Source organism: Notamacropus eugenii, chromosome 2 (genome assembly GCF_028372415.1).
Source record: "Notamacropus eugenii isolate mMacEug1 chromosome 2, mMacEug1.pri_v2, whole genome shotgun sequence".
Taxonomy (NCBI): domain Eukaryota; kingdom Metazoa; phylum Chordata; class Mammalia; order Diprotodontia; family Macropodidae; genus Notamacropus; species Notamacropus eugenii.
The window spans coordinates 527426024-527451511 of NC_092873.1; the positions used below are offsets into that span (position 1 = coordinate 527426024).

Genomic DNA, 25488 nt, shown 5'->3' on the forward strand with positions numbered 1-25488 from the left:
AATGAGATATGGATACCACAGACAAATATCAAAGAGGTTGGATGATGAAGACTAAACTTTCATAGGTTCTCAGCACCCCAGAGCTGTCCATCACTGACCTGGTGAGGCAGCGTGTCTTGATACAATGATCATGAACCAGGGAGTCCCATTTGATGGAGCTCCTTAAAGGCAGGGACTGGGTTTGCTGTTTGTTTTCACTTTCTTTGAATCCCCATCACTTAGTACAGTGCCTGGCACATAGTAGGCTCTTAATAAATAAATCCTGCGCCTGAGCTGTCTGCCTCTTTCTCCATTTGTCTCTGTACCCTTTGTGCCTTATTAAAGTGTGATGGCAGTCAGCTCCACTTCCTCTGCCATCTTGGGCTCTCCTGGCAAGTACCCAAAGAAGGGGGGGACTTGCCTGCCCCAGTATCATAAATTTGTATAGCAATTATAAATTCACCCAAAAAATGCAAAACAAAGTCATAAGAATCTATGCCAGTAGAATTGCCAAAGTCATTGTCTTGGATACATCCCAAAAAGAATCCCCACCAAGGACAAGAATTCAAAACTATTATCATTCTTCCTGACTGAGAGGACCAGTTTCTGCCCCCATATTGTATGTAAGCAGTAGGAGGTATTCTACAGGAAGGAGAGGTGCATGCATACATTCTGGAAGGGTGACCAATCCATTTTGGATTCTGGGACCCAACTCTTGTCAAGCCAATGTGTTCCTAATGGCCCTCTGGAGAGTGCACAGGTGTAGTTCACAAAAACCTAAGATCATAGATACTGAAATGGAAGAGACTATGGAAGCCATCTCTTTTTACAGATGAGGAAACTGAGGTCCAGAGCAGTTAAAAACTCATCAAAAGTCACCCAAGAAGGAAATAGAAGGATGAGAGCCAATTGAGAATCAAGTCAATGAACCTTTTTTAAAGTGTCAAGATGCTATGCACTAAAGCCTGAACTAGGGGAGGCCACTTCTCTATTGAATCAGTCAGACAGAGGCTTACACAAAGGGTGAAAAGTGCCTGAACAATTACATCTTTGAAAGTGATTGAATGAACTGTGGATGAACATGTTGGCTTAGAGAAGTTGACCCCCTCTGTGGGTCATAGGTAAAATATTAAGCTTGTTGGGTATTAGGATTCAAGGATGTAGTTATTTTGTGGTGCAAACCTCTGAGGAAACTCCTGAGAAGGAATGTGTGTGGGGGAATGTAGGAGGAAGGAGAGTGTCTCAGTCTAGGTCTCCTCCCTCACCTACTACACTGGCTTTACCAGAGGAAGACCTTTGGAACTTTGAAGGAGCATCAGATTTGGACTTTCCTGGGATTACATTGGCTGATGGCAGTGCCCAAAAGAGGAGATGAGCATAGACTGGAGCTGACGAAAAAAAGGCAGATTTAAGGCTCTACAAGGAAACTAGCAGAAAAAATACACCAAACTTAAGGGGATCTCCCTGCATACCACAACCCCCACACATGGTAGACAAAAAAGGACTTCCTGTAATCCAAAGCTGGAAGTTACCCCTTTGCCACGTGGGCTTTAATCTTGAAGTCTTGGGAAATACTACCTGCATATGAGAGACGAGATTTGAACCCAGATCTTCTGATAATCTGGTAGGCAATGGCCTTTTCCTTGCACCACAGAAGTTATCATTGATTGCACCCCCTGTTCCACCAGTCACCTCACCCACCAACTTTCAGATCATTGGAAGAGCCAAAAGCTCAGTTTTTAAATTTTGTGTTTGTGAAGTGCCTATTAGATACACATGGTACCAGCGCTGGTTTCAAACACAGACACACACACATACACACACACACACACATAGCTGTAAAGAACAGTATTAACTAGATCTGGATTTTAACCTCCATTTTCTGAAAGGTCACATGCAAAAGAAAGCCATTAACATATTTGCTGATTTATTTGTTTATTGGTTTGAAAGGCACCATTTTTATAAGCATCAGGGTGTTGGAAGAGGCAGGCAACAGTCCCTCATGGTCAAGCGCTGGCTGCCCAGCCAACTGGGTCTTGTCCTAGCACAGCTTGCTCAGTTCTGCCATAGTACAGCCAGTCTGGCAGCAGAAAGTGGCCAGATCAGCTACCTCCGCCTGCCTCTTTCTCTGCCCAGTGCCCACGGGCTGGTGCTTCTGCATGATGCTTTCATCGTCAGGGGAATCGATGTACAGCAGGTCCACGATGTCATCAGAGGCTCCGTCTTTGTCTGGCACTTCAAGGTCCTTTTTCCCTTCCACTGTGTGAAAGTAAAAAAAGAAAAAAACCACCTATATGACTATGTTAGAGGGAGGGGAAGTCAGGGCAAATCTGAGACATTTCTACTTTAGGAAAGTGGGAAATTAACAACCCTCACTGGATTGGCCTTCGCTGTTGGCTGTCTGGTTGGTACTCAAGCAGAGTTCAGGGGATGAAAAAAGATCAAAATGAGAAACACAAATCCAGAGCAGGAATGGACCAGAGGGACCACAGTCCTTACGTCAAATCCCCTATTGTGCTGAGAGCCAGAAAAGCCTTTAAAGACCAGTTGGTTCAGCACCCTGGCTTCACCAATAAAAATGCAAGCCCAGGGCCAGGATTTCAACCCAGGTCCTGGAACTCTAGCTCCAGGGCTGATTTCTACTGCACCATTGACAAAAACATTTATTACATGACAACTCCCCCCAAAATAAAATACGAGTCCATCTCACAAAAGTAGGTTGAAATGTAGAAAATATTTGATTGGAATTTGAATCTCTAAATTTTAAAAATAACACTTTATTTTTAAAAATAACACAACTTCTCAAATAAATTAGGCAGTGTAGCACACAGAGCGCTGGGCCTGGAGCGAGGAAGAATTCAGTTCAGATCCTACCTCAGACATCTACTAGCTGTGTTAGCCTGGCAAGTCATTTCACTTTTATTTAACTGACAAGTCAGTTTCCTCATCTGTGAAATGGGGATAACAACACACCTCCTTCCCTGCCGGGGTTGTAGTGACGATGGGATGCGATCGCTTCTGTAAAGCCCAGGCTCCCGCTTCGAGCCTCTCCTCTTTCAGAGCACCCTCCACCCACTCTGGACAGACTTGGATGTACATTGTTTTCCACATCATCTTCCCCATTCGAAGGTGAGGGCAGGAACTGTCTTTTGCCTTCTTTTTGTATCCCTAGCATTTAGTGTCTGATGCACAGTAAGACTTTAATAAGAGCCTGTCATGGGTCCTCACCATAAGCCTATGGGGCAGCCACTGCAATGGTTATTATTGTTCCCATTCTACACATGAGGAGATTGAGGTCCAAGGGACTTACCCAAGGTCATGCAAGTTATAAGTGGATATCTAGCCTTTGCTCAAAGACCTCTAAGGAGGGTGGGGGGAACCAAGTCAGGCTATTAACATCAAGACAGCTCTGATTATTAGGAAGTTTTCCTGACACCAAGTCTAACTTTGCTTTTGCATCTTCCATCCCATTGTACCTGGGCCTGCCCTCTGGAGCTTGGGCTGGGCCCACTCATCCATGTCAAACTAGGAAGGGAGTTAGGGGCCTTCATGCTAAAGGAATCCCAGTTTTAACATACCCAACAAGTGGGCACCCAGACTCCAAGGCACACCCACCACAGCTCAAGGTTCTTTGGGGCAGCTCCCCTTTAGATGGAGCAAGTCCACATTGGCACTTTGGGACCTCTACCCCCCAGTCTAGGCTCTGCCTTCTGGGGTCAAATAGAATGAGTCTCATCCTTCATGCTCCCACGTCCCTTCCAGGTCTCCTTTTCTTTAGACTAGACATGCCCAGTTTCCTCAACCTCACCCCTTCCGGCATGGCACCAAGGCCCTCTACTTTCCTGGTTGCCCTACTGGACAAGTTCCTAAGTGTAGTTCACTGTTGCTGGGTCTTGTCTGACCATCTAAACTACAGCAAACACCACCACCCCCTTCTCTTACCTCCGTCTTCAAGAGTCCCTTGCAGGTCCCTCTTCCAACGAGAGCTGCCACAGGTGTAGACAATAGCCCTAATGAAATCTCGCCCACAAACCTTCAGCACCTCCCTGCCTCTTCCCCCAGAGATGACCACCAGGGCCGACAATAAGAAGAAAGCCCAGATGGAGACCTTCATGTTGCTGAAGAGCGAATGAGAACCCAATGGGGAACTGGGGAGAGCAGCAACAGGACGGTCTGAATTATCCTGAGCCTCAAGGCTGATTTATACTGACAGATCCATCCGTTCCCCCAACAATGTTTACTGAGCACACACTGGGTTAACTAATGGTTTTTATGGCTCTAGATTTAGGCCATCAGTAAATGCCATTCTTTCTTTAGTGCCAACTACTACTGATGAAGATCTCCAGGGAGGATCTTGACCTACCACAGCTGGGGAAACTGGAGATCACAATCACTCCTAAATACAAAGTGATGTGAATTATATAAGAGACATTTTGCAAAGCATATCAGAGGTCACTCTGCCTACTTGGTAGCTGAGAAGGGTCTGCCCCAACCAAAGCAAATGGAGCAAAAGGGGAGAAGCTAAAATGCAACCAACCAAAGCAAAAATAGAGGGAAACAGGAAAAATCAAGCTTTCCCTTTCAAAGTGAGAAACTCTAGAGCCAAGTGAGCCCTCAGGAGCCAAGGGGCTTAGCTCACAAGGGATTAGGGATCTGGAGTCAACTGAAAATCACTTCACCCTCAACTGACAAAGCAGACTTTCCTGACTGGGTCAAAATTCTTCCAGAATTCCTTCAGTACAGAGGATCAGCCAAATGAATTTCTGCAAAACAGCTCTCAGTCTCTCCAACATGCATAGTTTCTCCAGGGATTTCATTATATGTATTATGGTTCCCTTGAAAGTCCAGAAAAAACTTTTCTCTGGACTCTTGATTTGGGCACCTAAAACTTTCCTAATAGATCCTTGACCAAACCAGAGTTCTAAACTCACCCAGTGAGAGGATAAACAGGTTTCATTCCAAGGGACAGAAAATAAAGTCAGAAGAGCCTCTGACACATGGGATTAGGGGCTCCCAGAAAGGAATAAGCACAGGAGGTTTACTGGAATCAGCCCCTCCAAGATCAGATGAGTTCTCTGTGTCTAAGCCTGAAGGACCAAAGCTGGGCCCTTGGACAGCACTGTACCACCTCCCTCACTTTAAGAGGCCTCTTAGCTCTGGGCCAAAGCATCTGGTCAGACTGGATTCAGTTCTAAGGAGAGGAGGCCCTGACTTTCTAAGAAAAGCTTTATCATCCTTTTCTTGCCCTCTTTGGCTCTTTAAAATCCAGCATGAACCTCTATGAATATCATCCATTTTAATTTTGCATCTGCCTTATACTTATCTACTATATGCCAGGAGCTGGGGGTATAAAAATGTAAAACAAAACATTTCACATGTTTTGAGGACAGTCTAGTGGTTGTGGTTTAGGTGAGATATAAATTGTATGCAAAAAGAGTCCTAGAAAGTAGACTGTGCCGAGGGTAGAGGACAAAGGTAAAAATGATACTGACAGTAACAGTAGTCATAGTAACAATACCATGACTGTGTGGAGTTGTGAACTGAGACCACCAATGGGGTGCGCAAACCACTGCGCTTCCTAGCTGCTTGTGATGGATGCAGTGCCCTCTCCTCCCACCTTTCAGTTCTGGGTTCATTGCATTGTCCATCCATAGCACTGGTCCAAACAGTAAATACTGATTGGTAAGGTCAAAGGCTTGGCCACTGCGTGTCTTTTTGGGAAACTCTGTTATCTGTCTCCATTTGGTCCCCAATCTCCAAGTCATCCCCAATCATGATTAGATTGTCTGGTAAGGCTTTTTGATTCCTTGTCTGGCCCACTCTTGTGGATAGGCAAATGAAGAATACCCAGGAACCAATTAGCCAGACAGCCTGAACCTTCTGCCACCTACACATTGTGTCCATTTTGATACATCAGTTGAGTTCCCACAAGTCAATATTTGTTTGGGGTAGGCCCTATCTCTAAACCACATATCCAACTGTAATAGCTGTGATCCCGTCCAAAATATAAAATTTCTCCATTTTCAGGTTTGTTATTCCAGTGTCCAATTTCTAGAACTGCAGACTCTGAGAGTTGGAAGGGGCCATCAAATCCAACACAGACCCTAAAGGCATCTCCACCATAATGCACCTGACTAAGGGTCAAGGTAAAGAACTCTCATCAGCAGGAGGAACACAGCACTGCTTAAAGATGAACCTTCTACCCACTGCTCCTGGGCCTGCCCATTGGGAAGATGGAACAAGTCTAATCCTCACTTTATAGGATGGCCCTTCAAACTCTTGAGCAGAGCTATTGTGCCCTGTCCTCCTTCATGTCTATATCTGCCCTCTTTTCTAGGCTAAACACCCCAGGTCCTTCAACAGAGCCTCCCATAACATGAACCAAAGACTTCTCAGTCATCTTTCTGGTTGTTCTCCTTAGGACATCCTTCAGATTGTCTGTCCTGGGGTCCCCAGAACTGAGCACTGAACTTCAGATGAGGGAAGAGTACAGAGGAGTTATCACCTCCCTGTTCCTGGAAGTTGTGACTCCTTTTTAATGTAGTCCAATATTTTTTTGACTGCTATATCAACACTATTGACTTCTACCGAGCCTGCAGTCCTCTAAAATCCTCAAGTAGTCTGTGCCATTTAAAAAATATCCTATGTGATCTGCCCATCTAATTCAGGGCTCATCTGAGATCTCTCTTTCCCAGGCACTCAACTGTGGCCTCACTGAAACATTGTAAAATCTTCAAGAATCATTCTGATCACTCAATGATCATTCATTGCTGGGGGGAAATGACCTGTGTATGGGTGATGGACATTCTCTGGGCTGCAAGGTCAGGCATCCTTGTAACATGTCCGAGGTTCCCAAGCATAATACAAAGTCTCTTTCTCAAGAGTCACCCAAGTCTTAGGGTCACATCTTCCCTATCAGGAGACTGGGTCTTGATAGCTTCATCACTCATCAGAATCGGGTCAGGGGGATGGAAATGCTACCTATTATGGGGATTTGGACTGATTGGCAGCAATCTTGGATAAATCATTCTTTCCCCTCTGTCCCAATGTGCCATACTCCTCCTTCTGTCTCTTTCAATCTGCAGCTGATGAACAAACCCAAGCCAAAGGCAATTATTCAATTGATAGTTGATTATGTTTGTCCAGGTTTAAGTGTGGAATGACAAGTTGATCTTCGATTGTTTTATTTGGTCTCCTTGCCTGTAGTCCTGTCCAGATTGTGGGTAAGGGTCCAGAACTGTCCATTCACAAGATGTAATGGATGGACCATGGGACTTGGATTTGGGAATATCTGAGTTCAAATTCATTTCTCAGACACTTTCTAGTTGTGTGACCTCAGGCTAGGCACCTACCCTTCTCAGCCTCAGTTTCCACATCTGTGAAATGGGTGTAATGGTGGAACCTTAACAAGGTTGTGGTAAGAATCAAATGAGATAACTTATGTATTCTGCAAACCTTAAAAACCCTACATAAATGCTAATTATTATCATGAGTCAAAGTTTAAAAAAAAAGAGCCTGTGGTCACGCAGTTGAGACTTGCCCTCTCAAGGGAGGAAGACCATGTAGCATTTGAAAAAGTTCTACCTGGTGTAGTGGAAAGAAAGCTAGTCTTGGAGTGAGGAAGACCTGGGTTCAGGTCCTATTTCTGACACATGCTGGCTGTATAACCTGGGAAAGACATTACTTTTCAGTGAGCAATTCTCCAAGACTAAGCTGTGGGTAATGGCTGGCCTACACCTGTGGAAGGAGTTTCCTTACATGGAAGTTCCCTCCATTAATGAAGTCACAGATCCAGACTCAAGCCTAGGAGAACTGAGGTAGCCTCTTGGTTCAGTTTTGGAAGTATCGACACTTAACTAGTCCACTTGGATTCCAGGAAACCATGGTCATACTGCTCCAAAGGGTCCCTCCTTCCATTTCCCTCTTCCAACCACAGCCTGTGTCTTGTCTCCACAGTCACTACCCTCATTCAACTACAGCAGCCCTGTTTTTACACTGATTGTCTCTGAGAAGATTCCCACCAATCACAATGCTTGCTTAAGGATACTGCAGCAAGGCAGCAAAATCTACAGCCTTTTGGGAAATTGATGCCTATAGAATTCCTCCCAATGACTGATGCTCTTGTGGCCATGAGCACCATGGGAAATGAAGTTCCAAAGACTTTTTCCTCAGCCGGGCCCATTACAGTATAGACTTCTACCATCATGCCTTTAGGAGGGAGGGACCTGTTCTTCAGATGAGAGTATTCCTTGGTGAGCAAAGTGATCACAATTATTGATAAATCTGAAGATCAGAACAATCATGTTACATAACAAATACAATGCAACGTCTCCAGACGAGGAGGGAGCAAATGTCTCAAGCTTTTATTCATTTATCAGCAGTCTTATAAAAGCCAATACAAAAGAGAATCAAATCATCACCTACACTGTTAAGAGATTTTTTTTAAAAAAAAACACCTTATCCTAACAAAGCTCAAAAGCTACTTTTTATGAGTGGTCTGCTTGTTTAAAAGATAACTCCAAAAGAATGAAATAACACTAATAATAATTTGTGGTTGAAACACCTGAGCACAAGGGGTGATAACAATAGCTCTCAAGAAGCACTGAGTCCATGCTTAATGGAACCCAGCATTTCACAGAAATTGACTGCATCACTGGGGCCAGCCTTTCCATCTCCACTTGGTAGCTGCTGTGTGATGAAAACAATGCCCAGGATCACATCAATGCCAGGGGTCAGTAAAATCCAACGTTTCAAAAACATCAAAAACAACGGTGTTTACAGAAGCTACCACGGACAGCACACACGAACAGCAAACACGGGGTCTCAATTCTGGGTGCCCAGGCTTTCTTTGGGGCCAAGAGCACTAAGGTCTTACAGAAGCTACCACGGACAGCACACACGAGCAGCAAACGGGTCCTCAATTCTGGGTGCCCAGGCTTTCTTTGGGGCCAGGAGCACTAAGGTCTTACAGAAGTTACCAGGTGAGGTCTTCATCTGCCCACAAGGTGGAGAATTCCTGGAAAACTGTGTCAATTCCAGGAATCCAGGAATTTAAAAAAGGGAAACTGAGGCCCATCATGGACCAGCCAGGGTGTGCCAAATGGTATCCTCTGAATCACCCCCAAATATAACAGGGGTTCTTCAACTCAATACTGGTTATATTTGATTTGTTCTGGACCTTCCTCTGTCCAGCACCAACCTTTGGGCATGCTAGTGAGGAAATGCCCAGAAGCTTATCTGTGACAGATGGGTTACAAAGCCGGTTTGGAAGGCTGCTAGCCCAGAATCTGCTAGTCTGACATGCTCTGGAATAGCTTATTCCAAGTAATAAGTGTGACCTGTATGAAACTACTGTCATGTAATGTAATTCTTGGTTAGATTAGATTCAAGAAGAAAATTCCTGTCCCTAGTAAATGGAGGAATTAAGTGCTCAGACTATTTTTTTAAAAATCAGAAAGAAACCTAATTCATAAGTACTCTGGAAAACAATCAGAGTTTCATAAACACTAGATGAAAATTTGTTCTTCATTCAGAGCCCTTGGGACTTTTTACCTTGTTAATACACAACAAAGTTTGGAATCTAAAAATAACTGTCAAGTTAGGTTATTAAAGCCAGAGTATTGTTCCTATAATTTGGGTTGTAGCTATACCAGTTAAATGATAGGTAATTTCATTACCATCCTCTGGGAGTTTCCATCAGAAAACTGGAGAACTTTTGACAGTGTTTTATATAATCAGATTAAATCACATAAAATATACCAATAACCCTTCCATTTGATTTATACTTAAATTAAAGTAAAAATACAGATACAATTCTGCCTAAGCCAAAATCAAAGTGACAAACTATGGCACAGAAGATAGCTGCTATTTAATATAAAAACCCAGTCTATTTTCTCTTTAAAAAAAGTATCAGCATCAAGAAATCACTAAACACTGTGTGCTGCGGGTCCAAGTAAAAACTCAATGGCATCCTCCTAGAAAGAGAAAAAACAAAGTGCACAATTACAATGCTAGAAAAATCCAAGTGAAGTTGTTTCTAAAACATCATTCACAGGTAGTGGAGTAGTGCTGCGCACACACACACACACACACACACACACACACACACGTTAACCAAAAAGAAAATGTCAACTAGTCAAGGTGGATTAAAAAAAATTATGTTCAATTTCTATCATACACTAGCCCTTTCCTATAAATGTTCCTTTTAATAAAGCCTGATAAATAACTTTGCAAGAATTTCCCTATATGTGAAATTTGGTGCTGATGCCTTTGAGTAAGTCATAGCCTTCTCTAGGGCATTAGTTTCTTAATTTTTAAAATAGTGGGGGAAAGAGGAGGAGCAAATAAACTACATGTGTACATGCTACACAAGATCCTTCCCACCTCTAAAATTCTATGGTTCTACTAATTTACGAGAAATTATTCTGGGGTGATAAATTCTTAGACAACCCCCTCCCCAGCTACTGTGTCTTGCCTCCCCCCAAATAATCTTGTATGTAATAGGTATATGTAGTTTTCTATACTTCTAGGTGAACACATTGAGAAAGTAAGCTTCTGAAAGGTAGGAAATGTTTCATTCTTGTCTTTTTACCTCAAGTGCTTCAGCACAGTGCTTAACATGGAGTAACCACTTAATAAATGCTTGACTGGGGGGGAAAATGCCTTTCTATAATCTAGGTGTCGCCATAGAGCACAGAGAGCTGGGCCTGGGGTCAGGAAGACTCACCTTCCTGAATTCAAAACTAGCCTTGGACACTTCCTACCTGTGTGACCCTGGGCAAGTCACTTCACCCTGTTTGCCTGAGTTTCCTCAGCTGTAAAAATGAGCCGGAGATGGAAATGGCAAACTGCTCTAGTATCTTTGCCAAGAAAACCCCAAATGGAGTCACAAAGAGTCAGATAGGACTAAAAATGACTGAACAACAAAAAAATTCTATTATCAGCCATGAACACCTTAACTGAATAAGGCAATCACATTTCTTTTTACAACAGATGAGAATAAGATGCTAATGCTATATTCCCCGAATGAAATTCTGGTGTTAAAGTCCGCAGTCCAGTTAGCAAAGGTATGTTTTGAAGCTTATCCACTTTTCATGAAGCTATAATCCAGCTTTATGAAGTTCTCTGAACAAGGCATTTTTGTGGCCCAAGGTAACTCATTTTTAAAAGGTCCATGGAAGATGCAGGCCATCTCATATAATGTCATTCCCATGTGTTACTTTAAATTTGCTCATAAGAAAAAAGGTTTGTTTGTTATGCTATCATCTACAATAAAATAATAAAAACAATTTATTTTGGCTTTTACTTACAAATGACTTTTGGTAGAAATATAAAAGTCAGAGCATTTAAAAACTGTGAAACCAAAGGAAATTTGAAAAAATGATTCTGCCCCACTAATCCCAAATGATAATATCTAACTAAAAAGAATATTTGAGGAAATCATTTCCTTTTGAAATCTTGGCAACATATATGAGGACTTCTGAAAGTCTTTAATAAGAAAATATCGTTATTCAGTTCTTTAAGTGGTGTCCAATTCTTTGTGACCCCATTTGGAGCTTTTCTGGTAAAGATACTAGAGTGGTTTGTCACTTTACAGATGAGGAAACTGAGGCAAACAGGGCTAAGTGACTTGCCCAGGGTCACACAGCTAGTACATGTCATTTGAACTCAGGTCTTCCTAACTCTAGGCCCACACTCTATCTACTGCACCACCTAACTGCCCCTAATTAGAGTGTAAAATAAAGTTAACAGAACAAAGATCCTTTCCCTCTCACTGCGCAATGGTAACAAGAAAGCTGAAGCCCAAAGAGACAATTATCAACCGTGCCAAATTAGTACTGGTGAAACCTTTGAATTTGTTAGGATGTGCCTCTCAAGAATAAACATTTCATCAATAGATATGACAAGTGGAGAAAGCGGAGGGACAGGAAGGTATTCTGAGAACTCTGGAGTTTCTGTCGAGAATCTGAAATCATTAATTATACATATTTTTTGATTCTGAGTCATACCCGGCCACTCTCTGTGTAAATCGGCATGTTCTTCAGTTCATACACGATAACTTGTCCTTCGCTATCTCCAATTAAAATACAATTGGTATGTTTAGAAAAGAGAACAGTTGTAAATTTCACTCCTGGGTTAGCTACATTCACAATTATAGGGTCCAAACTGTAATTTAAAAAAAAAAGCATTAATTCAATTAAATTAAATGCTCACAGTGACATATGTTTACTCACACTATCCCCTATTCCTGGAATGCCTTCCTCTTGGCACTCTGCCTTCACACCCCCATCTTTATCCATACCCAATCTGCAATGCCCTGCTAAAGTTCCCTTCTCTTCATTAAGTCTGGTTTCTGATGCTCCTGTCTGGAAGTGACTTCTTCCTCATCTGATATGACAGTTCTTTATACTTATTATGGACATATATTAAAATTCATGTTATATTTCTCAATGGACATGTTTTTTCCCTCCTACTAAAAGGCAAGATTCTTCAGGACAGGAACCATGCCTTCTCCAACTAGCCTTTATAATGCTCTGCACAGAACTAGCTAAATGACTGGAATGAAGAAAATGTTTCTTATAATGTACAGATTCAGAATACAGTTCTTCGTCATAATTCAATAGTATCTATGACCAAGTCCCCAAAGTGAGCAAAGTATGTGTTTGCTGTCCTGCCATTTTATCCCTCAGTCAGCTCCTGGCATATGGTTCTTCCCCATCAAAAGCTCCCATGGCAGTGCATTGCCTAAATCTACCCTCCCTCAGGTATCCCAAACTTCAAAATGATACACCTCCTCCAAAATAAAGCAAAATGGCTATCTTCTCAGTGTACTAGCTGGGTTACACTGCTCCTGGAAAAATCATAGATGTGCCATAGCTTTCCTTTCAAGGAGCAAGTATCTTTTAGTGTCATGGATGCAGCTGCTGTATGCAGTGATCTTGGAGCCCAAGAATATGTAATCAGACATGGCTTCCATTTCTCCTCCCTCTATTGGCCAGGAAGTGATGGGACCTGTTGCCAAGATCTTCGTTTTTTAGACGTTACGCTTCAAGCCAGCTCTCGCTCTTTCCTCTGTCACCCTCACCAAGAGGCTTCTTAATTCCTCTTCACTTCTGCCATCAGAGTGGCATCATCGGCATGTCTTGAAATGGTTGATGTTTCTTCTGGCACCCTTAATTCGAGCTCCTGATTCATCCAGCCTGGCATTTCACATGATGTGCTCACATATAAGCTAAATAAATAAGATGAAAATATACAGCCTTTTCCAATCTTAAACTAATCAGTTGTTCCATGTTAGGTTGTTGTTTATTGGCCCGCAATACAGGTTCCTCAGGAGGCAAGTATCATGATCTAGTATTCCCATCTCTTTGAAGACTTGACACATTTTGTTGTGATCCACAGAGTCAAAGGCTTTGATGTATTCAAAGAAACAAATAGATGGGTTTTTTTCCGGGAACTCCATTGCTTTCTTCATGATCCAATAAATACTGGAAATTTGGTCTTTAGTTTGTCTGCCTCTTCAAAAACCAGCCAGCTCTTCTGGTAATTCTCAGTTCATATATTGCAGAAACCTCAATGGCAGGATTTTGATCACAGCCTTGCTGGCATCTGAAGTGAGTGCAACTGTTCAGTCACATGAACGTTCCTTGGCATGGCTCTTTTTGAGGACTGGGACATGAGGTGATCTTTTTTAAACCAGTGGTCCACTACTGAGCTTTCCAAATGTGCTGGCATATTGAGTGCAGCACTTTAACAGCATCACTTTTTAGATGGAAAGAACTCCATTGGAATTCCATCACCTCTACAGGTCTGATTGTTAGTAGCACTCCCTAAGGCCCACTTGGCTTCATTCTCCAGAATGTCTGGTTCTAGTGACCACATCATCGTGGTTACTGGTGATGTTAAGATCTTTCTTGGGTGTATTCTTGCCCTCCACTCTATGCATATTCAGAACTTGACTTCAAAAGTAATGGTCCTATAGCTCAAACACAAAGCTGTCTTATTAAGAAAACTATTACATGGTCCTAAGGAATTTCATTAGTACTGAAAACATCCTCAAGTCAAGAGAAACCCAGTCACTTACGTGCTGCAGTGGAGGTCCCAGATCTCGACTCTATGCTCATTTGCTGCTGCAAAGATGTAGGATGACTTGGGAGACCAGGCAATGTCATAAATCACGTGAGTAGTTGTATAAAAACTCAGAAATGGCTTCAGGTTGTCCTGCTGCCAGAGATTCACACCCCAGTCTGCGGAGCAGCTTAGGAATGCTTCATAGCAAAACGGGCTCCAAGCTATCCTGTACACAGGACCCTAGAAATGAAACAGATGCAGGCCAATAGCAACACAAGCAGTCCCCAGCTTACATGAGCCCCTAGAAATGGTCGTCTAAGAATAGCCACCGACCACAGCAATGGGAGGAAAGGGAGGAAGGGAGGAAGGGAGGAAGGGAGGAAGGGAGGAAGGGAGAAAGGAAGGAAGGAAGGAAGGAAGGAAGGAAGGAAGGAAGGAAGGAAGGAAGGAAGGAAGGAAGGAAGGAAGGAAGGAAGGAAAGGAGGGAAAGAAGGAAGGAAAGGAGGGAAGGAAGGAAGGAAGGGAGGAGGAGGGAGAGAGAGAGAATCAAGAACTTGTGCCAGACAATGTACTTTCTCTCTCTTTCACACGGTTTCCTGGGTAACATTTTCTTTATCTTCCTCCCACCAAGCTTCCCTTCCATCAGCTGCTCCCCAGGTCATCTCCTATTCTTGATGGACTCCTTGCTAATATTACATTTGGCCATAAAGGAACTTAGTGGGGTTTTTTTTGATGAATATAAAAAGATTAGTAGGGTACTCAGTAGGTTAGGGAGCAGGTTTTCTGAAGCAAAGAAGCCTAAGATACCAACATAGAAGTCTTCTTAGAACATACTTTCTTTTCTTACCTAAGGACTCTTGAGGGATGCATGGTCACCATATCAAGGGCTAAGAATGAGGGCAGGGAGGGGGTGTCTGGGAAGACTAAAGCCAGAGTAAAGGCCTAGGTCGATATTTAGGAAACCTTCTGTGACTGAAATGAAGAAGAAACAACAGAACAGTCACGCTTGGTCACTGCCTTTCTTCCGGTGGAAGGCAGTGGCAGAGAAGATGAGAACATCTTTGCTGCTTCTCCACCCTTGGGGACCTCCCATTGCCTAGAGGAGATTCTCATCTGCTCTTCCTCCAAGAGCCGCGGTTCCTAGCTCAGGTTCCAGATGCCCAGGGAAGCTTTCCTCTGGTTTTCTTCTGAAATGAGGAGGATTCCTCCTTCAGTCTTTGGTACACACCAACCTGCCACTGGCATCCATAAGTAATGCTGTCTCTCCTTTGAGGTTCATAAAAGTATATGCAGAGATTTAAGGAAATCTCAGAAGGGCCAGAAGATTCTAAAAGAGGCCAAGTTTGAACCTGAAGAGAGAAGCTGAAACAATTGTGCTTGTGCCTTCTGGATGCCCAAGGGCTCTGCCCCTCCCTACCATAGCGAGGCTGTTATATCCAGGCAGCTGTCTTGGGGAAACAAATCCCTGGGAGTGGTATTAGAAGGAGAGATGCAGTTAAATGCACACAGCCAAGAGCAACCCTAGAAGGAGATCTGGGGAGGGGAGAAGAGAAATACAAGAACCCCAAGCAGAGCTGAGTTAATGCCAGCACCCTTGAGGAGATCTGCCCCAGCTCTGGTCTGACACCTGATGGGAGTGACAAGGAACTGAGCTCCCTGACTTCTGTTCTTCCTGATATTTGAGAGATTTCTTGGGGATGGGCATGCTGGATGGATCAATACCAACTTAATCTGATTGAGTTCTACCAGAGCCACCACAGCATAGTTCTCAGAAAAGACTTTAAGTATAATTCATACAATTAGGAGACTGATGCTAGTAGCTATGGAATGGGGGAATATAAGTCCTGAAATTCCATTGAGGGATGCAAATATATCTTCTCAATTTATGTAGATCTGACCAAGGCCTTTGACACTGTTAGTCATGAGGGCTTGTGGAAAATTATGTCAAAATTTGGTTGCCCGGAGAAGTTCATCAATATCGTATGTCAATTTTGTGATGGCATGTTTGCCTGGGTTCTGGACAATGTAAAAACTGACCACAACCCAAGAAGGGGCAGAGCCCAGGATGCTCCAAGCCAACCAGAGGGTGCCTTGGGGATAGGTATCTTGTCAAGCTTGGTGAGGAGGAGCTGGGAGTCTGCCAAATCAGAAGAATGAGACACATGGGTTGTCACCCATCTCTCTTGGGTTCATAACTGGCCTCTTTAAGTGTCCTGCCCCTACTTTCCCATTCCAACACTCCCAGGGCCATTTGCATACTCCTAGATCACAATCACCCCATGTTCATAGGGATTATTAGTATCCCAGTTTTTAACAGAGGGAGAAACTGAGGTAGATAGTGATTAAGTGACTGGACCATGGTCACACAGCTAGTAAATATCTTGAGGCTGAATTTGAACTCAGGTCTTCCTGACTCCAGGCTCCGCTCTCTATTCACTGTACCACCTAGCTGTGAGCTAGACACAGCCCCTCTGGCTTTTAATTCACCATACTAACAAAGTGAGGTGTGAGGTGTCTACCTGGAAAGGAGGTTGAGGTTCACCCAAAGGACAATGGAGAGGCGCATGGTGGGCATGAGCAAACTGGACCTCATCACAAATAGGCAATGATGCAAGAGAAGTGGATTAAAGGATGTCATTAGAGGAATGGGTGACCAGGATTGATCATCCAGGGAGCAAGAGCACGGGATAACCACTAGGCAGTCTGTGCCCACAGTGTGTTGGGTAGAGCACCTGGGGCAGACTTCCAGGGGCACAGGGCTGCCAAGTGTCTCCCAAGATGAAGCAAGGTCTGCATTGTTGGTGGGCAGAGGTGATGAGGAGATCAGAGAACATTTGGAATGCTGGGGCACAGAGTGGGGGGGAAGAGATCATTGAGGCCAAGGAGCTCGGCTGGAGACTGGCCAGGAGCCAGCCCTGGCCCAAAGAAGGAAGCTTCCTTCAGTTAATTAGGCATCTGTATCATTTTTATACTGATACAATTTAACTCACCTTGTGACCTTTGTAGGTATCCAGGTACTGTTCATTATAGGAACACGAGCACTTATGAATGTGACCTTCTTCTGTACCAGCCAGATAGATGTTTGTGTCCTACAATGAGAGAGTAAAACAGACCTACCAGCGGCACATCTTCCTTGACCCCGGACCACCATAACCCAAGCTAAAAGAAGGCTAGATCAGGTAGGCTGACGAATTCATTAGTCCTTCAAGGAGGTAGGAGGGTAGCCAATTTCTTGGTCAATGGAGATTGGTCCTAAACCTTCTCTAATTTAGGAGCTGTCTCTAAAAGTTGCTAGGTGTGGCCTCCAAAATCACTAATCTTCAGTCCAAATGTCAACGAATCTCTCTGAACTTAGCCAGGCTTTAGCAAAATTCAATTCAACAAATATTTCTCAAACATCTAGAATGTGTGTGAGGCACTGGTAATACAATGACAAGACGGAAACATCCCCAGCCCTCAAGAAGCTCACCTTCTGACAAGGGTCCTCTGACAAGAGACAGGCCTCAAAGCCTTAGTAACTCAGGAGGACCTTGTTCTCTTCTAACCTCACCCTCAAGAACCAGTCATGCTTGGCTTGATTACGCATATTTGTTAAAAGGGCTGTTGTTTTCTTTTTCAGTGGGGGGAGGGGGGCAGGAGTAAGTGGGAAGGAAAGAAAATAAATTTTTGTTTTTAAAAAATATTTTTAGATATTCCAGGGTCATCTTTATCCCATGATGAGACTTCAGAGTAGAATTTTAATAGAAGAAACTAAAAATACTGTTGAAAAAATGTTCTGTTCAGTCAAATTTACCATTAAAAAAAAGAACTTATCCATACCAACATCAACGACTGCTCATCAATACTTAGCCCTCTAGTATCTTCTCACACTTGTGATAACACATCCATTGGGTTTGGTTTTTTACGTAAGTATCGCCATTGTGAATGGAGTACTTCAAGAGTTATTTTTCCACATGGATAATACCCTAAATATTTTCCTATATTCCTAGGAAGTCTTCATACTTATCATGACTTAAGACAATATATTATTCAACTGGATAGCTTGCACTCCCTTTAGTCACTCCTAATCACTGGACACATCACTTGTTTCAAGTTCTTTGCTAATGTCAATAGCACAATGATCAGCATCTTAACGTGGAGGGTTCATTTTCTGCTTCTTCTGAATGATTTCTTGGCATTCCATCTCTAACAGAGGCATTAATGGTTAAAAGACAAGGCAGCTTCTATGGCTCTGCCTGCACGTGGCCCATTACAAAATGTGTTCATACGGAAGCTAAGGGCCATCATGTACAAAAGTGAAAGCTTTGGATCCAAGATAGGGTGTGCAGAGTATTAAACTCGATCACAGATCTCTAAGACAAGAGCAAAAAGGGAGCAAGAATGCACATTGCTGCTAATCCATACCAGATCTGAATTAGCGGCAGAGAAAAATCAAGGGATCCCTGTCTTCCCTCGGTAAAACTGATATATTCATTAAATCAACTCTTGGTTTCCTAGCTATTGATGGCTACCATACAACCCACTCAAGTGTGACTTCACAGAGGAGAGCAGTAAAGTTTGAATAGAGCAGTCTATCTTTGAATAGACACATCTCTGTGTACTGCAAATATTTGTTCTTGGCAAACATGCCTCGATACAAATGAAAGCTGGAAGTGGCCCATTCAGTGTGGGTGGGCATTGCAGATACTACCTGGATTTATCTTAATTCCAATCCCACAGACACACATTTTGAAATCCCAAACATAAAATACCATAAGATCATGCTTAATTGAATTAAAAAGATAAAACACAAAATACATGCAACTTTGATTGCTGATTTTCCCATGAGAACATTCCCTTCTTGAACATAGAATGGAGAGTTCATTCATAGAAACTGAGTTTTCCCTGATTTCAAAAGTACTTTTTCAGAACGTCTGAAAATCTTTGCTTTCATCAGAGTGGGCAACTCCTCCACGCTTTAGGAAACAATGTCTTGAGTTGCTATGACCAACTCTGATCATCTGATAGCTTGGCTCCATTGGACTTGTCTCTACCACATACTGATTGTGCGACCCTTGACAAGCCCCTTAAACCTCCTGGTGCTCTGCACACTGTGCTAAGACTAGAAGAATGAGGTCTTTATGAGGATCACTGGTCAAGAGCTGGAAGGACCTCAAAGGTTATCTAGCCTCATCTTACAGGTAAGCAAACCGTGACCCAAGGAATGAATTTACTTCAGGATTGCTGAAGATGAGTTGGAGAAGAGGTTCATTTTCATTGGACTCATTGAGAGAGAAAGAGAGAGAGAGAGAGAGAGAGAGAGAGAGAGAGAGAGAGAGAGAGAGAGAGAGAGAGAGAGAGAGAGAGAGAAGAGAAGAGAAGAGAAGAGAAGAGAAGAGAAGAGAAGAGAAGAGAAGAGAAGAGAAGAGAAGAGAAGAGAAGAGAGGGGGGAAGGAGAGAGAAGAGAGAGAGAAGAGAAGAGGGGGGGAAGGAGAGAGAGGAAGAGACAGGGAGAGAGAGAAGAGAGAGAGGAAGGGAGGGAGAGAAAGAGAAGAGAGGGAGAAGGGAGGAGAGGGAGGAGGAAGAGAGAGAAGAGAGAGGGAGGGAGAGAGAGATAGGGACAGAGAGAGAGGGAGGGAGAGAGAGAGGGAGGGAGAGAGAGAGGGAGGGAGGGAGAGAGAGAGGGAGAGAAGAGAGAGAAAGAGAGGGAGGGAGGGAGAGAGAAGAGAGAGAGGGAGGGAGGGAGGGAGAGAGAGAAGAGAGGGAGAAGGGAGGATAGGGAGGAGGAAGAGAGAGGGAGAGAGAGAAGAGAGAGAGGGAGGGAGGGAGAGAAAGGGAAGGAGAGAGAAGGAGAGAGAGAGGAGAGAGAAAGAGAGAGGGGGAGGGAGAGAGAGAAGAGAGAGGCAGTGGCATTCATTATCTTCTCCCTTGACTTATCTCTGGCTTATACTCATCATGAGTTCAGGAAGTTATCTTGATTTTGGTAATCTTCAGCTTTGGTTAAAGTCTAACCAATTACTGTGGTGTAATTTCACTGTTAAGGACTCATACACTAGTACAATAAAGCCAAGCAAGGAGATTATAGACCCTTTCCTTCACTACTCAGGCACATACACACTTTCCCCACTACAAAGAGAAAGGAGACAAGGGCAGCAGCACATCTGGGAACGTGGGTTCTCCATCTACCTGAGTCTGGTAAATGCTTTTGTTAATTATGAAGCCAAAATAGTTATTGACACACATATTCTTTCATTCTTCAAATAATTTCATATTTAACTGCAAACCTCCATAAAAACAGATGGAGGAATCCTACCCTGGGGTGAAAAGCAAAACACATTCCAGGAGCCTGCCGAGATATCAAAGCTTCACCTTTTTTCTCTCTCTCATTTGGCTTTTTTTGCTTGTCAACTGATGTTCTCCTTAGTTTCATCAAATCTTTATTTAAAAAAAAAAACACAAAATGAAGAAAGCGGATCCAAAAGAGTAATACACGTGCTCATGACTATATAAACACAGACATTAAATAGCAACAAACTCAGGTTACAAATAATGAACAAATACCAACATAATCTTGGGTTGAATTAAGAAGAACAGAGGTACCAGGAATAGTTCCACTTTGCTCTGTCCTTGTCAGACCTCATCTGGACTATTGTGTTCAGTTATGGGAGATACAGCTTAATGATCAACTGAAGACAATCCAGAGGTGGTAACCAGAATGGTGAAGAGTCTTGACATGACATGAAGGGTCCATGATATGAGGATCTATTGAAGAAACTGGGTATGTGAAGCCCAGAGAAAAAAATACTCAACCAGGCCATGACAGATGCCCAAATATTTTGAAGAGCTGATGTGAGGCAAAAGGGGTGATGACCCCAGGAAGCAGAATCAGGAGCACAGTGGAAGTTCCATAGGAGTTATTTTAGACCCAACTATCTGAGGTGTTGAATGGACTGCCCAGAGCTTTAAGCAGAGAACAGACAACTGACTTGCTCAACATGTTATAGTGAGGATTCATTTTGGGTATAGATTGGCCCAGATGGTCTGAAATCTCTTCCAGGGCTAGTAACAATTCTGGTAATACTTTGTTCACATAGGCACACACCTCTCATGCTCTTTTCAATCAATCAACCGATAAATAAGTTACCAAAAAGTGCCCTGTTCCACATGCTCAAAGTCATAAACACCGTTTTGTGTGGTTGCTTCGCTTAGTTTCCAGGAAATATGTTCGATAGTTTGTGCATTTATGTTTATAATGTGTTCTAATCAATCAATAAAATGCAAAAAAATAACATAAAAATTGCATTTACTATGTCAAGAACTGAATGTTCCACCTATACTTAGGACACACTAACACACAATTCTCATTTTTAACAAGCAGCTAAATTTTAAATGACAGTAGTACGTTTCAGTGAGCCACATCTGGGTGCTTTTTAAGAGAGATCTCAGTGCCAATTGCAGTCATTTTGAACAGTTTATAGACTCATAATTTTAGGTTTAGTCTATGTAAAAACAATAAAGTTCCTTTTACCATGACAAAACAATCCTTTCTGTATAACCCACTTGGAGATTCTTCCATCAGCCCCAACTGTAACGAGTATTTCCTTTTTTTCTTCACCTGCCGCTCCTTTATCCTGCTCTACCCATTGGACTTGCCAAACTGGTCCAATGTGCTTCTGATTAGATTCACTAAGAAGAGAACACAGTAAATGTGAGATGCCTGTAGCAGTAATAAGTTACTTGGAAGGTATACGGTTAGTGCAGCAATCTGGAGAATAGTATCTCACTTAAATAATAGTGACATTTTATAGAAAAATATTGTGAAGATTAGGAAGAGGGATTGCTTCGTAACATCCATCTCAGGTCATATTCTCTACTGTCTTCAGCTTCTATTTTGAATAGGGACATAACTGAGGAAGCCATGATTTTATCAGGGGATAGGGAGCAAGAGGTCTTCTACCAAGGCAGATTGCAACCCCTCCTTGTTAGGCGTTCCTGGGTTGCTCTGGCCATTTTTAAAGAAATCATCCCCCAGTAACTAGTTCTGAGGGTGATAAGCCTCTCCAAATTTAATTGACTTAATCACTCTAAAAGATCACTCCACTCCTGAGGTCCCTTCCTATGATCAGTCAATGCCTCCTAGACTGTCCATTTTAAGGGAAGTGCCCCAGTCAGCCCTGTTCACACATTCATTCCTCTCTGAGCTCTGCTTCTGACTCTCCAGACTTTTTCTCTCCTATTCCCTGCCCCTCTTCCTCCTCACCCTACCCTTTTATCTCCCTCTTAGCTCCCCATTACAACATAAGCACTTTGAAGACAGGGATTGCACTTGATTGGCTTAGAGAAGCTTGGAAATCAGCTTGGAAATTATTTGGGAAGGTGTGGGAATCCCCGTGTCCCAGAGCCTAATTAGCTCTGTGCCAGGCTCTCTGTGAGGCCTATTAATGTGCAGGGAAGATGTTACATCCCATTAACATTACAAGGTTGCAGTTCGACTGAGGCAATGCCCACTCACTGATTAAGGCTAGGTAAGAAATGAGGCAAATAAGGGCCTCTTTTACCTAGTCAAAAAACAAATCCATCTGAGAGGGGAAGACCATCAGGGTTTTTGGCCAAAACAGAAACAACTGCTATTAATACTCACTCTGATCCATCAGACTCCAAACAAGGACCAAGTGAGGCTTGGGTTGAGACCTATTGTTGGCCAATCAATGAAAGCCAGAGTGATTTGGATTTAAGGCATGGTCCAAAAAAAGAAATCTAGCCAGAGATAAAAATTTATATTCCTTTGGGTAGAGCATCCACATGTAAGTGTATGATACCCTATGTGGACAGCACATCTAAATGAAGCATTTTATTTTACCCTTACAATAACTCTGTGAGGCAGACAGGACAAATACTATCCTCCTTTTCACAGATGGTAAAATGGAGGCCCACAGATTGCAAGTTGTTAGCAATCTTAGAACTAGATTCTAGGTCTCCTGACTCTTCAACCCAATATTCTAAGAATTGCTAACTGAAGATAAGCTAATGCTGTATTATATAGAACCAAGTAATTGCCACCCTGGATCTTTAGAGGAATTATTTTTTATAAATAGAGAGTCATGTACTAGGTTAGGCCATTATGTCATTGATCTGGGTCACATGATGCTTGATATGAAGATTTGGAATAGTACAGAACACCTTCGTCATTCATGGATTCTTGCAGTCAGTTATTGATTGAGTGCTCAATGCACAGGCATGGTGATCCCTACTTATCATGGCATAAAGGTATTAAGCGATATCTTTAATCATGGGATCTAAACAAGAAGTCACACTGCCCATTCATTACTAGCTGGACAAAAAACTGTTTTTCATTCAGTAAGTCTAAAGTGCCCATGAGCCATATAGGATCCAATGAACTTCCTAGATATGTAGTGAACCAGGACTGAAAGCCCTGGAAGATCTATGGATCTTAAGAACTACCCCCCTGGTGACCTTGTAAGCACTCCTTTCCCAGGAGGGGTGGTCATGAATTTCTTGCCTTCTAGAGAGGAGGAAACTGAGGTTTAGGATTGAATGACCTGCCCCTTTCTCATACTTTTATTAAAGATCATAAGCTGATGAATAGAACTTCATGCTTGCTAAATGCAAAATCACCTCCAGGTCATGATGAGGCATTGCAGAAGAGCTTTCCAGAAGATAAAATGTAATTAGTTACCATCACATGCTTCAAACAAACAACAGCTTTCCACAAAAACAATCATACAAATGTAAAAAGGGATAAAATCCTATCTCAATCCCTCAGGATGTAACAAGGTAAAATCAAAAGAATCAAAAGGTAAGAAAAGAAGAGGCTTTATGTCACTTTCCAGACAGGTCAGAAATTCTTTCAGATTTGGTCCTGTTTTCTTCCCTTTGTTTTTCTTTTTCAATCTGGTGCTGTTGATTTCCCTCTGCCTCACCATGCCACAATCAAGCCTGCCATCCTCCAAGTGTGAGATACAGACCTTGTTTCCAGTGTTTTACTACTGCAAATAGAACAGTTTGAGTATTTTTGGTCTTTGCATATTTGTAGAAGAGTACTCACAATGGCACTGATGATTCAAAATGTATGATTGGTTTTATTACTCTTACTGAATATCACATATGATTCTCAGAAATGTTTATACCAGTCTATCATGCTATCAACAATGTATTAGCATGACTGTTTCCATCCCCAAATAGTGGATTTGTCTTTTTAATATATATTTTGCCATTCTAGTGAGTGAATATGCCATCTTTTTTAAAATTATTTTTTTCAACCAGCAAAAACCTATCTTCTCTGCTCCACCTCCCTGCCCTCTTCTCTGCCACACAAATAGAAAGCCCAAGAAAAACAAAGCCTATTAAAAACATGCATAATGAAGCAAAACAGCACTCAGAGATCCCTTTGTCTCTCTTTCTCCCTATGCTGGCCTGACCTGGATAAAATGACTCCTTATTACTTTTTCTCTAATTTCCTGATCAAAATTCAGTCTGGTTTATTTTCTAAATCTCTTCTGGAGATTTTTCTTGGGGATGGAGCGGAGTGTTTGTTGTATTTCTTCAGAAATTACTCCATCCTCTTGGCTCCCTTCCCTGAAATTACTTTTCATGACTCATCTTGAGCTTCTTACTCAAATGTGTTCCCCAAGTAAATCAATCACTCCCTCCACATCTCCTCTGACATCCAAGAGTTTCTCATACTCTGCTTTTCCCTCTACTTCAGATTTTGTTATATGTAAAAATAAAATCTTTGCACTTAAAGATGTGTCAGGACCCCGGACATTTCTATTCCTGACTCAGAACTTTGATCTCTAGCTCTGGCAAAGGCCATTCAGAGGCCTAAAAAACCACTGGCCAAATGCTGGTCAGTGTAGGCTCCAAAAACAGGATCCAAAAGCCCATTGATGCTTGAACTCATGTGACTTTCTGGCCTGTCTAGGAAGATTCTAGGTGGGATCTCAACTAGTCCTCTGAACCACTTGTTCATAGATTCATGATCTTTCACAAGGCCCTTTCACAATATCAACACTATTTTCTCCAGATGTATTCAGATGAATAAATTAATCAAAGTAGAAATTATTCTATCAAGTTCAAAAACATAATTCTTGATGAACAGTCAGATTTCAGAAAAACCTGGAAAGATTTATATGAACTGATGCTTAGTGAAATGAACAGAATCAGGAGAACATGATACACAGTGTGTGAGGACTTTGTGATAGACTCAACCCTTCACAGCAATGCAAGGACCGGAAACATTCCCAAAGGACTCCTGAGGCAAAATGTCATCCACATCCAGAGAAAGAACTATGGAATCAGAATGCAGAATGAAGCACACTGTTTTCTCTGGTGCTATGTTTTGGTTTGGCTTGGTTTTTTTCATGGTTTCTCCCATTCATTTTAATTCTTCTATGCAACATGACTAATGTGAAAATGTGTTTAATAAGAATGTAAGTATAG

At 42.5% G+C, this 25488-nt stretch overlaps 2 protein-coding genes across 5 annotated transcripts in view; both read right to left on the reverse strand.

Moving 5' to 3' along the window:
- Positions 1–1921: 1921 nt before the first annotated feature.
- On the reverse strand, positions 1922–4181 carry INSL5 (insulin like 5). Its single transcript, XM_072649794.1, has 2 exons — positions 3922–4181; positions 1922–2238 (listed from the first exon to the last, which is right to left on the reverse strand). The coding sequence occupies exons 1-2, from the start codon at positions 4091–4093 to the stop codon at positions 2021–2023; spliced, it is 390 nt and encodes a 129-aa protein (XP_072505895.1). The 5' UTR covers positions 4094–4181; the 3' UTR covers positions 1922–2020.
- A 4138-nt stretch (positions 4182–8319) lies between these two features.
- DNAI4 (dynein axonemal intermediate chain 4) overlaps positions 8320–25488 on the reverse strand; it is a 65086-nt gene continuing 47917 nt past the window's right edge. For all 4 annotated transcript variants that reach the window (XM_072649774.1, XM_072649777.1, XM_072649776.1 and 1 more), the window contains exons 12-17: positions 21557–21714; positions 20342–20463; positions 17040–17138; positions 14063–14289; positions 11988–12144; positions 8320–9953 (exon numbers count right to left, since the gene is read on the reverse strand). In XM_072649774.1, the coding sequence (XP_072505875.1) occupies positions 9906–9953; positions 11988–12144; positions 14063–14289; positions 17040–17138; positions 20342–20463; positions 21557–21714 (811 nt within the window). In that variant the 3' untranslated portion in view covers positions 8320–9905. The remainder of the gene's footprint in view (positions 9954–11987; positions 12145–14062; positions 14290–17039; positions 17139–20341; positions 20464–21556; positions 21715–25488) is intronic.